This window comes from Ammospiza caudacuta, chromosome Z (assembly GCF_027887145.1).
Source record: "Ammospiza caudacuta isolate bAmmCau1 chromosome Z, bAmmCau1.pri, whole genome shotgun sequence".
Classification (NCBI taxonomy): domain Eukaryota; kingdom Metazoa; phylum Chordata; class Aves; order Passeriformes; family Passerellidae; genus Ammospiza; species Ammospiza caudacuta.
In genome coordinates, this window is record NC_080632.1 from 35,569,069 (window position 1) to 35,588,547 (window position 19,479).

General features: G+C 34.5%; 1 protein-coding gene across 1 annotated transcript in view; it reads right to left on the reverse strand.

Annotated features, from left to right (window-relative positions):
- The window catches only part of ADAMTSL1 (ADAMTS like 1), a 392,889-nt gene that overhangs the window by 299,471 nt on the left and 73,939 nt on the right, over positions 1–19,479 (reverse strand). The window contains exon 2 of the mRNA XM_058823311.1: positions 5,321–5,440. Within this exon, the coding sequence (XP_058679294.1) occupies positions 5,321–5,440 (120 nt within the window). The remainder of the gene's footprint in view (positions 1–5,320; positions 5,441–19,479) is intronic.

A 19,479-nucleotide genomic window follows, 5' to 3' on the forward strand; every position in this document is an offset into this window, starting at 1 on the left:
GCATAAACAGATATGCATAATTACTGTGGACCAAACAGTGTTCTATATCATTATGCAAACAATGGCTTGGTTTTATTACAAAATTTCTCATCTTCCTAATGGGGGCAAGGCTTACAACTCTGTCTTTCTAAAAATGGCTTCCTTTTTTCCTGTCTCAACAGCAGCACCCTATTCAGTCATGGGACAGTTTTAGCAGCTGTGGGGTATGGACTCCAAGCTTTGGAATGTAATTTTTTTTAAATGAGTACTTCTGAATTGATTGGCTTTCTAAAAGAAAACTATAGGAACAGTTGGGAATCCAAAAACTCAATGGTCATGTTTCTATTTTTAAGTGGATGTAAATATCATTATCAAGAGGTAGTCAGAAAGATGGTGAGTGTATTCAGATCTTTTGGTATCTGAGTACTTGTAGACCTTTAGATGCAAGGAAAGTGGCAAATGCCAGTGGTCCAATCTAACTTTGGTGTTAGGTCATCCACAGGTCTCTAAACATGATTAATACTTGCCCTTTTAAAAGCAGGTGAATATTTCTTATTGACTTAGATCAATATTATAATTTTTCCAGGACAAAATAATGATTTTCAGGTAATTGGATTGGCAGTAGCATATATAAGTCTGTCCTAACTTGCACCAGAGATCTCTTACCTACAAACAGCAAATACAAGGAGAACTCCTATCATCCAAGGATTTCTCTAGATCTGTCACGTCAGCAGCTGCAGGGGGAAGTGCCTGTAATTCCTGTGGTCTAGTGATTTCCCATCCGTGAAGAGCTCAAATCTGGATTCTGCAGCATCATATTTTATACCCATTTAGAGATATGTGATTTTTAGCTGAGAAGCTTGGAAATTCTGTAATCAACAGGCTGAGGATCTTCTACTATTACACAAAATGTACTTAGAGTACAATGCATTCTTACACATAAATAATTTGGAGTACAAAGAAAAAAAGTATGGCTCAAAAATAGAATAAATAAAATGTTCAGGATATTTATCTTCTGAAAATTAACCCTTCCATCTAAAATGCACAAGCAATAAATTCTAAATATCAGGATCAACTGGGAAAGAAATTTAGATATACATCTAGATTTTCTTCATGTTTTACAGGACTTGCTTTTCTTCTTACTTCATAATGATGTAGAGAATTCCTACACTTTAAATTTATCTCAGAATTAGACCTCAGCACAGAATACTTTGGATTTAATCTGAGGTTTTAAATAATTGCTCAATAAAATAGAACAATTATATATAATAATAATTGCATATTACACAATTATATACCAATCATATATTATAAAATTCTAAATTATGCTTTCTATAGATTTAACTCAGAATTCCTGTGTACCCAAAAGTATCATCCCTGAATTGCAGGAACACATAAATAGGAACTTCCCCAAAAATGTAGGAGTATAATCCTTGACACATTCTTTAAACTAGGAATTCCCCGAACCTTAAGTTTTCTGTCTAAGTCCATTTATATTTTAAATTATTTTCCCCAGGTTCTTAGACTATTTTCAATATTTTCCCAGAAGAAGTAGGAAAACACTATAAGTTAGGAATTGTGAAATATACCTCAGAGGCTTCCTTTGAATAATTTTTTAGTGTAATCTCTGCTATTGACTGTGAACAAGACAGAAAATGATAAAAATATAAATCCTCTTCTCACTTCTAGTAATTTTCTCCCTGAAAAATATGATGATGCTACACCAATTAGATTAGATCCCTTTCCCTTTATATTGAAAGGGAAAGTAAGAAAATATGGCTACATTTTCTCCAAGGCTGGAAATACAACTGAAAGATGAGGAAAGTATTTCAGTGAGTCATTTCAATGACCAAGATAAAGCCTCCATATGGGAAGCCTATTTTCCATTGGACTGAATATCACAATCCAAGATATTTTGGCTAACCTGTTCTTATTAACACAATCTTGCAAGTAATTGCCTAAAACTGTCTTGCAAGCAGTTAGTGTATTTCCTTGCTAAGCATCTTTACTTTAGTAACTGGTTACTGGAAAACAGGAGCTTTTTTGACCTCCCCAACTTTTGCTGAGAATTGTAAGGCTATTTCTATATCATCCCTGCCAACAGCTTTTAATGCATAAGCACAGAAAGCTATGTATGTGGCCATTCTGCCATACTATCAAAGACTTACCTGGTGCCTCTGGAAGTACATATTTTTGCCCAAACAGTTGTGGAGTTACGGGGATATTACTTTTCAACATCAGAAGTGAATCAATCATTTTGGATGCTCTCAGCTACCCACAAAAATAGTGGTAATTGGTCTTTTTCAGATGAGTGAAGATGGATACTAGAGAAAATATCTTAAAAATATAGATCACCAGCCTTAATTTTCTCAGAAATCATCAAGTCAGTTCATGTCTTCATCAAGGGAAAATAAAAAGGTTAAAAACTTTTAAAATTATAATTATTTCACAATTCCTGTATCACTAGCTGTCCAGCACTCACCATAGCTCTGTGTTCACTCACTGTAGCTCTGTGTGAACAGTTTTGAAAAGATGGAAATAGAAAACCCTACCTTATGCAAGTCACAGGACTTCTAAAAGGAAGCAGAGTGGGAGATTTATTGGGGTATTATTATAAAATAGGTTGTTTGTGTTTTATTTGTTAGGAAAACAGTTTTATATTGGTTTTCTCATTAGATACACCATTATCTCACTTGAAATTACAGGACAGAAAGGATTGGTGCTATGAACTGGGAATGATTGATCCCGAAATATGGTTTGTGCTTTCTTTTCTGAAAAATTATACTCTGTATCTGCTTCTATAACAATTTTTGTATCATTCCAGTTGAGTCACTTGTCATTTTCTGGGTACCTTAATCATGTACTTTGATGGTACATGCCTTACCTCTTATCTTTAGCCTGACAGATAAAGATGCTGAGCAGTCAGCATTGCATTTGAGGTCAGTAACTCCCCCATCACCTTAGTGCTGTGTCATGCGAGGTAAATTGAAAAAAAAAAGGATCGTTGTGTCTCAAGCACTCAAGAAAAGTAGACGCTTTTGTCCTTAATGTCTATCTATGAACCTTTGAATCTACACCCATAAAATAGGAACAATACCCTGTATATGCTATGGAGATTTTGGAAAACCAATTCACTGGTATTTATGAAGTAGATAATTGGAATAAGTGCTCGAGAAAAGCCCCGGTTGAAACTAGTGCCTGTCTTTGAAATAGACTACATAGCCTACAATGAACTAGTCACATACATCCATAATATTTCAGGCAAAATACTGAAAAGTTATTTCAAGTTCTTTCATGCTACCTTCTGCCAACCAAATCAGTTGTGCAGAGAAAACGTTTATGTGCTTCAGTAGTTGAAGATCGTATCACGTAGGGATGAGGTTGGCAAAGTTCTTTAAGTTCATATGTAAGTGTAGATTGCAAAGTCATATTCTCTGGGCACTATTGGGTATAGATGTGTTCTCAAGAACTCAAAACTGCACAGAAAGAAGATCACAGGAACCGTGACAGTAATGAAAGAAAAATACTGCCTTGAAGTGAAATCTATGAATATTTTGCAGAGTACTTTACTCTTCCGTGAATACGAAACACTTATAAACATGCACACAACTGCCACAACTCAGAAAAGCCATAAATAACAAGCCACAAGTACTGGTACAAGTACTGACAGAATTGTAATAAAGTACCATTTTCTTCTCTGGAGCACAGGAAAGAAATGGTTTTAAAGAACAATTACAGGCATTCCAGCAGCAATGCAGCTACTTGATAAAATCCTGATCTGCTGTAAAATTACCCAAAATGGTAGAATAAAGGGTTGATTTTGACCAATCTGAAATTTCTTTTAGCAGTAGTAAAGCACAAAGGACAACTTGTCTGAGAGCAGATGGGTTAGAAAGACCACAGTAGATTGTTTAATACCTTCACTACTTTTGTTAAGTGGTTTCTTTGACCTGAGTAGTAAGACTTACCAAAAGACATCCACTCTGTTCCTCTGAAGTCCTAGATCTACATACTCTCACTAGGGATAACTAGACAACATCCCCTCGTGCACAAAGAAAGGTAACCTAAAAAAGGTCAACCTTGATTAAAAAGGGGCTAAGCATGGCTGTGCCAACACAAATTTCTAGACTTTATCCTCCACAGTAAATAAACTGTTAATCCTATAAAGTATTTAATCCTTAAAATACATCACCAATTCCTGGTTACATCAGATGCTAATGCACCACTGTTTCTGTTAAACCATAATCTGTCAGACAACAAGATGTATCAGCCCTTGAAAATATCAGACCTAAAAGTTTACAAAATTACAAAAGAGATGAGACTGAAAGTCAAAGTGAGTTATCTGGTCCAACCTCCCTGCTCAAGCAAGGTCATCCCAGAGCACATTGCACAAGATTGTTTCCAGATGGCTCTTGATTATCTCCAAGAAGGAAAACTCTGGAACCTCTCTGGGCAATCAGTTCCAGTGGTCTGTCACTGTGCAGTAAAGAAGTTCCTTGTCATGTTCAGGTGGAACTTCTTGTGCATCAGCCTCTTGCGCTGTTGCTTGGCACCTCCAAGCAGAGCCTGGATCCATGCGCTGACACCACCTGTATGTATTAATGAGGTGCTCCTCCTAAGACTGAACAGACTCAGCTCCCTCAGCCTTTCCTTGTAAGACAGATAGTCTCTCTAGTCCCTAATCGTCTTGGCAGAGAATATTTGCTGCAGTTTAAAATCAGCTGGTTTGTTTCATTTCATATTAAGGCCCGATTAAGCATGACTCCCAAGTTACTTTCTTCTACATTCTTTTCTTCAAAAATATCAGCTGCTAGATAGCATGGAATATTTCAGACCAGAAATAAATACCTTGCCAAGCATATACATAAGAGAGTGAAAAAATATTTTTCATAAAAGTGTTTTCCCTGTTTATTTGATTTCTTGGTACATTTAATAAAATTATTCCTTTCAAAGCATTATATTTTTATATAACCTATACATTTAGCTTTACTCATTCATATTGAATAAAAAATAATCTCCCTTTGCATGTACAAAGCAAACAATGGTAATAATTTAGATTAACAAAATTCTGAATAAGAAAAACTACCATTAGAAAGCAAAAGATCAATCTGTGTGAAAAAGTTTGTCTTTAAAGAATAAAAATTTATATGCATCGACACCCATTAATCTTTCCTATGAAGTCTTTAAATGGAATTTACAATATTTTTAGGCTAACATTTTTATGTTAGAAACCTAATTTCATTACTTTCCATAGATTGATGAAGCAGAATGAAAGACCTATCCACAGCAATTCCTACAACAATTTCTTATAAAATGTTTTGAAATAGCAGGAGATTCCTACCGGGTCTTCTGTTTTGTGGTTATTTAGCAAATCAGATAGGAAATCATCGTGAAGACTTTCTCTCCGAATCAATGTAAATTCACGTAGAAAAACTGCTCCTTGATTTTGGTCTCCCAAAACCTAGAAGGAAAACACAGTATTAGGAAATGCAAAATTTTAATTCTTTCTTAGAAATGATCGTAATATCCAGAAAAATATGACTGGAAGATTCAAAAAGCCAGTTAATGGTCATCTGTCTTCCACTACTACACTTGTTCTAACCAGACAGTCTTGCCATTAATAAGAATACTGACATGCATTTAAAGAGTGTCTTTACAGTTATAAATAATTTCCATTTACATGAAATTCTGTTGTGGAAGAAGTTTCTATATCAATATTTACATCTATGGTTCATAAGACAGTAATGTTTAAAAAATCTTTTGTTAAATGAGTTAATATTTAAATTATTTTTACTTTGTAAAACAGAGCATGTTTGTCCAGCCTTTTGATGGCTCTATCATAAGAAGATAGAGCTTAAAACTTTAAAGGGACAGAAAAAAATTATTTATAAGTACTTTGACTAGCAAACTCCAAACTGCACATGCATTGAAAATAATTTAAACTAACTTGCTATCTATTCTTTTTAGAAATATATATATATATATATATATATATATATATATATATATATAAGCTACTGAGAAAGAGTTTTTTCATCAGTGGTTGAATGAAGCAATTACCATCAAAATGTCCTAGGTACAATCACAACATTTTTATAGATTTTAGAAATAAATAATGAAACTAAATCCACATTCTTCAAACTCTCACATTCATTTTTTCTTAGGTTGTTGAAGCCAAGAAGAAGCCTTCTGTAAGGCTAGGGCAATTATACTAGGCTGACCAGAAGAAGATTATCTAATTAATTTGCAGAGGGAAATGGGTATTTCTATGATGTTGGGTAATGGTAAGAATTGAATCCCTAAATCCAAACCATATGCACCTGAACATAATAGATGTTTTCTTTGATATAAAATTCTTGCTTCTAGTAGTGAAGTAGAGAGCGCCTAAGTCTTCCAGTTGCTTTGAGATCCTCTGCTGTAATTTTTTTTTTTTTAAGAACACAAGAAGAAAAAGAACATCACATAAAAGGAATAGTTCTACAGGAGTAGTGTTTTAAAATTTATAGTTAGCTTCCCATCTTGTGGATAACATTGACAGACACAACCACTGATTTTATTTTTATATTATTGAGTCATAACAATGAAGAATCCTCAGGGCTGTCTGAGGAAGAAACATGCATATGCCCCAAAGAAAAAGAAGCTCTGTTACAGACGTATTCTTTTTCGACAAATCATTATCTTACAAATAAAAATGTTCTTGGAATAGGTCATCCTTCATAAAAATGTTTCACCTCAAGATTGACAAAAACTGTTCAAAGAATTAAAGTGATTTCAATAAAGGAAATCTGTTCTTTTATTTTACTTTGAAATAATAGCACCTGCTTGTGATTTCAAACACTTGTGATCAGCAAATCTAATGATAAAAATTATAAAATTATAGAATTAAGTTAGAAAATATATATAAAATCACCTAGTCCTACTTTTAATCCAGCACTGCCAAGTCCACCACTACATCAAATCCCTAAGTGCCTCATCCAGATTTCTTTTCAGTACCTCCAGGGATGGTGACTCAAAAATGTCCCTGGGCAGCTGGTTCCAATGCTTCTCAACTTTTTCTGTGATGAATTTTTCCTAATATCTAATCTAAACCTTCCCTGGCAAAATTCAAGGCCATTTCCTCTTATCCTATTGCTTGTTACCTGGAGAAGAGGCAAGACTGAAACTCCTTTTCTCCAGGCTAATTACCCTCAGCTACCCCAACCCTTTCCTCATGAGACTTATGCTTCATACCCCTCACCATCTCCACTGCCTGCCTCTGGATACCCTCCAGTATCTCAATGTCCCTCCTATCACAAAGGACCCAAAACTGAACACAGGATTGGAGGTGTGGCTTCACCAGTGCCAAGTACAGGGGGACAATCCCTGCCCTGCTCCTGCTGGCCATACTGTTGCTGGTATAGACCAGGATGCTACTGGACTTCTTGGCCCCCTGGGCACTGCTGGCTCATGTCCAGCCACTGTCACCAGGTCCTTTACCTAGTGGGCAGCTTTGAGCTACTCTGCCCCCAGCCTGTGGTGCTGCTTGGGGTTGCTGTGACCCAAATGCAGGACATGGCACCAGGTCTCATTGAACATCATACCACTGACCTTTTCCCATCAATCCAGCCTGTCCAGATCCCTGTATTATTAATTTTAGAAGTCAAATTATTAATTTTAGAAGTCAAATTACAATGTAAAGAGTCACTTCATCGCAAATGATTCACCTTCCTATTTTGCTTATTTTGTTCCTATAAAAATATACCCATATTCTGAAAATTCTTTTCCTTATAAGAGCAATCAGGTTGCTGTTATTAAAATTCCAATCTGTTTTTCAAAATAAATGAAATCTGTTGCTAAAGAATGCATATACATTAACAAATTTTTATTAGCAATAAATAATTGCTAATCCTTAAAACTTAAGTGTCTCCCATATCAACATCAATGTTCTGACTACTTATAATTACACAGGTGGGAAATAGGCACTATTCCAAAGGAAGGGACAGAGATAAGCAGTCAAAAGAAAAAAGACATTGGGATCCTGAAGATGAAGGAAAAGAGGAGCAATAAAAGACCCAGAAGTGCAGTAATGAAAGAATGAAAGTAAAGAAATAAAGGAAAGAATATATTTCTTTTAATTTATCAAATATGAATGGTAAAGTCCTGAAAAAATATGAATGGTAAAGTCTTGAAAAAATGAAGAGGACTGAAAGTATGTGGTCATCTAAAGAAGGTTATTCTTTGCCTGATTCATACAATATACTTTCCTCCTTTGAGTAGTAGCTCACTCTGGATTACCTTTAACTTATCATCTGATACAATGTACTTCAAGTAGAGTATCTTCATCCTTACTGAGAGCTGGATTTAAAGATCTATCCGTTAAAGATCATCCATTAATAATGAATGTCAGTAAATTGGAATAATGTCCTGAAAGACTGTTTTTCCTTCTTCAAGTTTTCCTTGAAGTCCTGATTACATATGCATCACCATTTCATTCTTTCAGGAAATCCATTTTCATCATAACACAGCCATCATATTTCTCATCTATCTTCATTCAGTTTATGATCAGACAAGCTTAAGAAATACCTCCAAAAATACCCCAAAGCAGCCTTTTTTAAGCAGTGAGGAAATCATGCAGAGGAACAGTGGCCTGGCAGAAATCTGACCTTTATCAGCAGCAGTCATAAGCATCAATAAGTGACTTTTCACTTGAATTTGCAAACAACATTGTAAATGAGGTTTCACTAGTGCACATGAAAATCAAAGGCATATAATTGAAGTTTCTCAGCATGAGGAAGATATCTGGGTATTCAGTTGCTCAACCAGCTTTCCAAAGGAGCCTTTAATGAAATTGATATGAGATAAAATTCCAGCAAATACCTAAGCAATAATGTTTTTCTTATTTTCAGTTTCTATCTCTCTTAAATCAATGCAAAACATAAATTGCTCCATTAGATCCAGTGGTGTGAGTCCATACAGAGGAAATTTTTGAGGAAACAGACTGACGAATACATAATTAGAAAATAAAAGATCCAACACAAAACAGCAGATGAAAGGATGTATCCCAGCCAACACAATCTAAGTTTTCTTGCGCTTTATTACTGTCCCACTGAGGAACTAGCTCCATTAATTTTACTGTGACCCACAATAAAGTAAGCTACTGGCAATTATTGTTAGCAAGGTGTAATACTAATATTTTGCTGAATTCACAAGGCACAAGACTAACAACACAGGCTTGGAATCTGATGTAAATAACCATAGTACCTTGGATATCACCTTTCTCAGCACAGATGAGGAGTTTCCAAGTACTTCACTCAGAAAGCAGAAATATCAAATGTGGCCTCAATACTTATAATTAACCATTTAAGTACATTCCACAAATAGTTTCAAGGTGACAGTTGATCTGTTAAAGCTTTTTGTATTTTGTATTTTCAAAGTCTAAAGCACACAGAAAATTATGTTTTGACTAATATCAAAACTAGTGGCAAAAAACCCCTGTTTATTAAAAATACTTCTGATAAAATTGTTTAAAAAAACAGATTGTTTCAGTTTTCTTTTTTTTTACAAAGAGGCCTACAGTGTTTTGACAATGAAAAGAGGACTAGTTTGCTAGCTATTACTATGAATCTCTTGATTTTCTTGACAGAAACAACCTGAAACAGGAAACATGAAAAAATTCAGGATATTAAATATCAAAAAGGGTAGCAGTGACATTAATAGTGAGGGATGAGGAATGCAGGCTGTTAACAAGCCAAGTACATTGCCTTTTTTTAGATTAAACTGCTCTCCAAACACCATAACAACTTGTGCATGTATTTCAATTCTGAATTACTCTCCATAAAACCTAACAACAATGTTCTACTTTACTGCCCATACTTCCAAGAGAAAGAGTGCTGCATTTTTACATGGGTGACAAGGGCTTTACTGCATCCTTCAGCCCTGCCAATCATGCAAGAAGGAAAGGCATCCCAGAAGAATTAAAGGTGTGAATAAGCAGCTGCAAGCTGTCAAATAAACTTGATTCCTACAGCTGTTGCCTCAAGAAATCATTTAACAAAATCTCATAGGGATTTCTGAAATAAGAAATTATTACCATTGGCTTTAATCTGCCACAGTTTTGTGCTGCAATGGTGATCCAAATTTTCTTTTTCATTATTCTCCAAATTAAAAGAGAGTAGGTAGAGGGGGGTACAAGTCCAATACCAAATTCAGAAGCAATTATAGTCTGTCTCTAAATCTAAATTGTGAAAGCTGTTTGTTTTTACCAAAGTCCATGTAAGAATTTAAAATATGCAGAAACATTACTGCCCAATTCTGCCACTGGTAATCATTCTGACCACTTTTCATTTCTCCATGGAGAGCCAGAAAGCTATGCACAATTTAAAATCTATTTTGCATGTCATCTTCTGGGAATGTCTTGCTTATGAGGACACTGTGGTTTTAAGATAAATATATCCTAAAAGAGAAACTACCCTATTTAATTAAGGACATAATTCTCCAAGTGCTATGTTTCCTCATTATATTTTCAGAAATGTTGAAAATTTTCCCAATGAATTTTCTAAGTCCCCATAGGGAAATATACAGATTCAGGTGAACAGAGAGACTGTCAATGAATTTGTAAAAAGATTTAAAAAATTTAAGTGTTTGCTGTCATGCAGTCAACCCTTGCTCTAAACCTAAGACTAGAAGAATACATATGAGAGATAAGGTAGAATCCAAATTAAAAATTTAATATTTAGACAGAAGTAGCAACAGCTGAATCTTAAATTTTTATTTCTCTTTCATCATTTCTGTCTCGCAGATTGGACCCTAGAGCTCTGAAAAATGACTGTTCTCCCCATGGAAAATCCTGTCCCTTCCATGAAATGTAGGGGTTTTATTATTAGTTCAGTGAAATGGTTTTATTGCCAAAGCAACAACAAGCAAAAAAACCAATAAATCTTTGCTTTTTCTTTCATTTTTATGAAGTCAGACAATATGATATGTTTCATTTCTAAGCCACCGTTGTAAAGTTAAAGAAAATTGAGGGTTTTTTAAATAAATCATCCAGATGTGATGGCATTAAACTCCCAGTGCCTAATGTCCTGTAACATTCCCAGTACATAGTCCTGTGACAAATGTGCTCATGTGAGTATAGTTAGTTTTCATAAGAGCCTCCCCATTACAGGTATGCTGGAAAGTCACTCTCCATTACTGGTAGGCTGGAGTGCTGTCAATACACAGAAAATACTTATTACAACGTGGAAAGGCAGAAGAAAACTCAGGTGATTGTACAAACAACTCTCATGCAGTCAACAGTGAACAGAGAGGACATAAGGAAGTAGTCAGATTCTCAGCAGATTAACTGGGGTCTGTTCTTCACCTTCAATTCTTTATTACCCTTGGCAAAGATTCAGCACCTCTGCTTAAGGTGTAGAAGACTGTCCCCTGCCTAAGCTAACTGCTGTCAGCATATTTTTTCTGTCTTTTCTGTAAGTAAAGTCTGAAGGGAAGTTCACTTTCTTCATGCAGAATTTTTTTTCTTTAAGGTAACCTTTAGAGGTTAGTTTCACAGCTTTTCTTTTCATGGATAGAAAATAGCTTGTTCTTGCCTTACAACCCTTAGATTTTATGGCTTTGATTCTCAGCTTGCTGCCTTTCAAATGGAAGAAAGAGTTGTCTAGATTTATGAACTAAATAAATTCTAAGCCAACATTCTTAACTACTGCAATATCTTCTTCTGATAGCTCAAAATAGAATTGCATGTCATGAGCAGGAAAAGTTATATAAGAGAAACAAAGAAACAAAAAGTCTTCACCCCCATGGAAAAGAAACTTTTCCTGAGACTGGATTATCAAAAATACTGCTTTCTGATTCCAATCTTTCCAAACAGTGATAAGATTATAGTTTCTGAATTAACAGCCAGGGCCTTATGAAGTTGGCTACTGTTTGTAGTGGGTTTGAAGGTTTAGAATTTTCAAAGAGAGAAGGATATTCTTGTTTGGCTTCTCTGAAGGTACTCACATGGTGCCTTAAAATACGAACACAAATAGCAATGTATTTCCCAAGGGAATCTTTTATTCAACAGTGAAATGTTCCCACCAGAAATCTTTTTTGCTGTTCTTGAAATATATTTAATCTTTTTTTCTTTCCTCCTTGTCTTTCCAGAGAAGGAATTCATTAGTATCTTAATGATAATATCTTGACTTCTTTTAAAGCTCTGTGAAGGAAATGTGAATTTGTGCTAATTACTTTCAGTTCTTAAGCAACCACAATAGCAGAGTCCGGTTAATGTTTTCATTGAAGGAATAATTTAAGATCCATTTCAGTCTCTCATTATAAATGAACAAAAGAAATAAAAAGTGATTTGCACTCAAGAATTACAGCTTGAAGTGTCCCTCAGACAAAGGCACCAGCTACCAACATCTTGGACAGACATTAGCAATGATGGGGATAAATTTGTAAAGCATGCACACGCCTACACTTGACCCACAGTCTACCAACAAGAGAGAAAGCCAATATGGCCCCATTAAATGGAGAGGCAAAAATGCAGAATGAACAAAAACACAGCAATTATCCTGCTGCCAAGCAACCATAGGAAAAGAAAAAAAAAAAAGAGAGGGGAAAGTGGAGAAACAACAAGAGAAAAAAAACAAGTAAAGAAAAAAAAAGCAGACTGGGGGATAAAAAAGGTGAAGTCCAATAGAAACAAAAAACCCAAAGCTATAGAATTCCTTTAAAATCCTGCTGATTAGAACCATCTTTCTGGGAGTAGTTAACACAAAATATATCAAGGTTAAAAAGTTTCATGAACTAGAGCTGAAATTATACTTCAGAATTACCTAGTTTCTAACTTACAAGATAAACAGGGCATATTTAGATGGGCATGGCTTCTTATCTCCATGAAAATTATTAAAAAAAAAAAACAACAAACAAACAAATTTCTACTGTGCTTTGAGCAAGACTGTGTCCAAAGCCTAAACAGATTTACTTTCTAAAATAAGCCAAATAAATACTGTTGTTCAAAATACTAGAAATCAGACACATGAATTTCTGTGATATGAAATTAAACAAAACCAAAATATAAGCTCTGAAGAATTAATTTTCTGCTGTTTCTTTTGCTACCTTGCTTGGTTGATGATGCACAAGTATGCTTAAATGTAATTATTTAGAAGCTGCATCAGTTTTTAAATGGCCAAAATTAGTATGTGCCGTGCAAGAATATGGAGCAAGTAACAGATTTAGAAATCACTCTACAAGCTTCACTATGTTCATTTAACAATGTACTTTGTCACTGATCTGCAATATTTTCCTAAGGGCCAGAATAGACCAAAAACAATGTCAAACTATATGAACAAATAATCATCTGAGATTAGCAAGACCAGTCATTCCCAAATGTCATCTAATCAGCAGTAACGGAATTCAAATTATTATTGCCATGAAAGTAAGCATAAAATAAGATTTACCATTGTTTTTCAACATACATCACAATTAGCTGTACTTAAATTATCACCATATATTTATTGTGTTATTTTTGAGCATTTTAGAAAAAATTATAGTAATGCAACTTTCCCAAAGTGAGAAGATAAGAAATTACAAATATGCATTCAGGAAAATAATCAAATTGATAATCTAATTTAATATAAAGACTGAATAATTTGAAGAAGTAATTATTTTTCTTCCTCTTTGAATCCCATTGCTCAGAAGGTTTTTTTTTATTTCACCTATGGAATCCCCTCAGCTTCCTTGAATTTTCTGTTTTGGAAGAAGAAACTGGCAAGTTCTTCAGAACCACTTCATCAAACTTCCTGGGAACTCTGAGCATTGAATATTTTCCTCATGAAAATAAAACTTTTAAATTATAACCTTCACATTTTCTTCAGTACTTGAATTTTGGGCTTTTGTGACCCTGGACTGGTAAGCACTACTTTTAAACAAAGAAATTGAGCTACTCATTGGGCTTCTTCTTTTTAATGTTAAATGTTTTTATGTTAGAGACTAAGGAGCTCTGTAGAAAATTCACTAAGCTGACATTATAGACATTGTCTCAAATCCTACTGACATGGAGTTCAACTACTTACAATGGAAGGCCCTGGATATATTTTTTTAATCTCAATCATATTATTGCAAAAAAAAGGAATTTAATGTAGTTCTTCAGGTGGGATTATTTATGAAAACAATAGTTTGTTTATTACTGTCTTGTCATATGGTTGTGCCTCTGACAACCTCTACTTTATTAAGAATTAGAATTTCAGGAGTTATCTACCAGATTGCTTGGCCATTACCTATACAGAATTTTCTGCTAATCAAATCTTACAGTATTCACAGCAATACTGTAGATATTTCAAATAGCTAACACAGCAGTAGAAAACAGTAGAACTGCTATGTTGATAACTTACCATTCAATTAGATAGGTTTCAGTGATTTCATGTCTTTACAACAAAGCACTACATACTCCATTTATTACAGATAAGTCTGCTTTTTCATGGCTGGGTAGCCAAACAACCACTGTTTCCATCCAATTGTTTCCAATTACTGGTTTTGCTCATACTTCATCACCAGATTCATAAGCTTTTGTGACAGATTGCAAAATACTGAAATAGAAGCCATGATTTTCTTCTGCCTGTGAGATATTACGTCTTCCAGTAGGAAAATTATGAGAATAAGTAGCTCCATGGCATGAGATTTTTTTGTATGTCTTTTAACTGTGATTGTTATTTTATTAGAAGACCTGATTCATAGATTTTGAGGAATCTTTTTCTTCAAATTGTATTTTACTTTAAAAATACTCTTCATGAAATTTGTGATGCTTTCTACCAGCAGTAAGACAGGTTTTAATAACATTAGAGTCCTTTTCATTCTGAATAGTTTGTGAATATAGGAGAGGTTTTGTGGTTTTTGTTTTCATTTGGGGCTTAAATAGGATAAAGATGTGTCTTTATAGGATTAGAGGTTTCTTTCTTTTATATCTTTAAGATATGAATATTTCATGTGTTATCAATGAAGTCAGTTGGGTTAGACTTTTGCAAACAGAATTTCTCTCAGTACTTTACATGCTAAATAAGCATCTGAATAATTCTGGAGGAGACAATAGCAGGGCTGGGCATTTGAAAAAAAATAGCAAGTAACAGACCAGATATCTAGCTGTAGTGTATTAGCACAATTTCATTTCAACTATGGATTTTTACCAGCTGAAGAAGTACACCTGCTTAACAAAAAACATTTTGGAAAAACACAGCAAGATTTTCCAATTATTTATTCAGTGTTCCTACATACATTTTTTGGGCTGCACCTCTGAGAAGGTTACTCTGTTTCTAATTTACTTTTAAAGATATTTTGAGGCCTTTTTATCTGTGTGCAGTGGCCATTGACACAGCAGCTGCCCAACACTCCAAGATGGTGCATCCAGCCAGCTAACAGCTTCCTCACACTGTTTCCAGCTCATACTTAACTGTAGTGCCTTTTACTTAACTGTAGTGCCTTTTCCAAGCGCAACCAACGTCCCCTTCACTCCTTGTGTTACAGGGTGTCTCCCTGTCTGTGCATAAAACACAGCAGCCCTTTTCACCATGCTGTTTTCATGCAGTCAATAATCAAAAAATTTCCTAGAACATGAGTCATATGCCTTTTGTGACAGGCTTACTTGAAACTTGTTTTGTGTTAGATGCTGTTCTTAATCTCACCAAGTGATTTTTCAGCATTTTCAGAGTTTCATAGAACTGAAGGCCAGAGGCCACATTCATTACCAGGCTATATGTTTCAGATAAAATTCTTGCATTAAGCCATCAGTGTTCTCCACATTACTCATAAATAACTTTTGGAAAAAGAAAACACTTATTTTAGAAGAAGCACCCCATCTCAAAATGCATTTTATTACTTGATTAGGGAGCATGGAGTAACTAGTGTAAGTTTATTAGAGTAATTACACTGGAATTTCTTCAAAAATAATTTTCAGAGCTCTTTATCATATCTTTCTCTCTAAAACACTTACATTAGTGGAGTTAAGGCCAGCTTAGCTTAAAAAGAGATTGTATAATTGCATATACAAGTGAAAGAAGTACCAGCAAATTGTAATATCCAGCAGCTGGTAGCAGCTGCTAGAAGACAACTACCTGTATTTAAGGCTGAGACATAGAGACAGAACACAGCAACCAAGAGAGTCTGCACAGAGGGAGACAGAGCAGACAACCAAGCACACTCTCAGTATGCTCCAAAACGCCTGCCACGATGCTGCTCTGAGGGCCTGCTTGACTTCAAGGAATTTGAATTTGAGTCTCAGCATGAAGTTACTGGCAATGGTATGGCATCTAGATAAAACAGGAAAATTTGTGTCTGTCCAGGGTTTGTTTTGTATCCTACAGATAAAGGACCTTGAAATAGTAATACAAAAACAAAAAGAGCAAAACAGTAATATAATAAAAAAATCTCCAATCTAATATAAAAAAAATACTAAAGTGTAAAAAAAATCAGAACATCGAGCAGATAAAATTTGGAGGGATTAATCTGTAAATTTTACAGTTACATTAACTAAACAAGGAAACAGAAACTAGACTGACCTTTTTCAGAAACAAATTTTTATAAACGCTATAATCTTTGAGGAATGCAATGATTAACTAAAATCAGGATCTTCATCGTGAAGGTATGGAAGACTGCATCACTACCTGGAAGTGAATTTTTAAATTTTAGTTTTAAACAGGAAGAATGTGATCTGTTGTCAGATGGAGTAAATTTTTTTCCAAGTTTGCTTATTTACACTCAGTTTAGACCCCCCAAAAATAGCTATCAAAGCCCAAATGTTGTAGATGCATATCAACATTCAGTGCCAGTTTGTAGTAGAATATCACACACAACTAACAGTATACAAGGCATGACATTTCTTCCTGTTCAGAAGACCAGATGCAGACCATTGTAAGGATAGAATGAAAGACTCTCTCCCTCAGATCTCCAATAGAGTGCACTCAGTCACAGCATATTCGAAGAAAGGAAAATGACATGCTATTTTGACATGTGAAACAATCACCATGATAAAAAGAACAAAAATATCTCTGAATGTCATATGCTTTACACCACCAGATTTAATCACACAAAAGAATCATGATTCTGGAAGACAGTTTTGGTCCTTAAGAAGCAATATAAGAATATCTTTTTTGCTAAAAAAAAAGAAATAATTATTTAAAATTAAATTCAGAGTCTGCTGGTATCATGTATCACCTGCCCTGATACCTTCAGTAGCAAAGCCAACAGTCTCACATCTCAAGAATAAAAACAGAACTATGTTTTCTGGCTCCCACAAGACCATGTTTTTACACCTTCCTCATAGTCTTCAGGAGGAGTCTAAGGAGAAAATAATTATGGGTATCTTCTGTGTCTACCCAGGAGTACTTCCTGTCCAATTGCACTCACAGGCACATCTTGATGAAGGACATTACATTTCATGTAAATAATTCCTGAGACAAAAAGTTTCATGCTTCTCCATCTACACTCTAAAAAAGCTGATTTTATGAATGACAATGAAAAATTTTGTAAGCGTTAACATACTCCAAATCTTAGAGTAGCAAAGTGAGAAACTACACATAGTAGCTGCCAAGGAGCTCTCACTACTTTCTTAGTCTAATGCCACCATCATTCAACTCCTTGGCACTCTAGTAATACACAGCAGCAAGGAAAGCAGGAAAAATGAACTCTCACAAAATGGTAGTTGAAATGATGGATGAAAACATAGATTAAAAATTCACACTGTAGTTGAGAGGCTTTTTCTTTGTCTGGTCTCACAATCCAAACAAACGAAAAGTCAGAAAACACAATTCAAATTAAGTTACTAAAAAGAATTTATGAAACGACCAGTACAGTTCTAGAATTCGTTCAAACACAAGGAATCTATGTACTATAAACACTGTATTTTAGTTATGACACAGATTCCCCATATTGAGATAATAAGGAAACAGAGGAATACGATGGCATTAAGAGTAAGAAAATATATTATTTTTAGAGGATATTGTCACAATTAAGAGATTTGGAATGGAAAAAACCACAATGTACGTCGCATATTTTATATATATTACAATACATTCCCTACAATAAATTTTTTCCAGTTTGAATTTCCATCCTTACAGTCCTGTTTAGCATTCACAGTGTTGCTTTATTGTTGTTTAAAGTTAATTAAGAAGATTCTTAGATTGGCCATGTATGAGCCTTTGCTTGCTTTTTCCAAGTAACTTCAAATAATTTTTAACCAGTTGTTATCAATCTTCAACAAACTCTAAATACATATTGTTAAAATCTTGAATTAAGTCTTAATTAAGTTCCTCAACACCTTAATAAATTAGTGAGCTGAGGGATAAAATGACTGAGCGTGAGACTGTGGCGATACTTGGAACAATGAAAAAGCTGGATGACATTCTGTGAAAAGATGATGAAAATTCTGTTTAGTTGTTTGCTTTTGGATGACCTGCAAGCACACAACTAAACAGATAGAGCATTTGCTGCCCAAAAACTGGCTAAGCAATGACAGATTCTAAATATTATGAAGCAGCCTGTAGAAAATGAAGTAATTGTGTCAGTGCCACTTCTATAAAACCAGGGCTAGTGATCACAATAATTACTTTCATATTTGAGTCACTGGTGATTCAGACAGGGCTGAGTGGGACTAGAGAGAGAGCAGCATTACATGAGACAGCCCTTGTGTTTAAATTATTCTCTGAATCACAGATGAAGGAGATGTTTATTATTATTTTTCATTTATAACTATTATAAAATAAAGCTAACTTTGCTTTTATTATTAGAATGTCAGATTATAATGAGTTTGGCTTTCACACTAAAACTTCTACAACATTAATTTAGGTAGAAGTAAGTAGTAAATCATCATCCTGTAACAGACACATCAGGCCAAGTAGGAAATCTAGACATGATCTTGAAACTAACATGTACACTAGATTTCATGCTGCCTTCTATGTTATTTCTATATATTTTTGCCTACCATTACACACATTAGGTATGGGGATATTTTTTACTTCTCAATTTTGTCATATTTTTCCAAGAAAATATATAACCTTTTGATCTATACTTCTGTCTGGTTTTAATATATGTTGTGTTAAAGATAGAAACTAATTTAATTCCAATAGAAAATCAAAGAATTTAAAATATAAGTCTTGTCTTGACACATGAAGCTATGCTTCATACTGCTATTTTAATATCAGATGGGGTTATAAAAATTGAAAATGAGGGTGTTGCACAACACTGGTGATGGGACTAAATGGTCCTGGAAATTCCTCTTGAGTCTATCTGTTCTGGGGCACACATCCTTCTGATAATTGTACCTCAGCATGCAATCTCACTTATTTGTGAAAGAAAAAGGGCAAAACACTCTGTCTTTTACTAGACATGAGGCCTTGAAATTGCCTTGCTTCAGACATCTTCTTCTTCAGGTAATAGTTTCAATCAGATACAATAGTCACAAATTTATTATGTACTACTTTCCTTTATTATTTATTTGAAGAACTAAGCTTAGAAAACATTTTGGCAAAGATTGGAAAAGGATTATTTAAG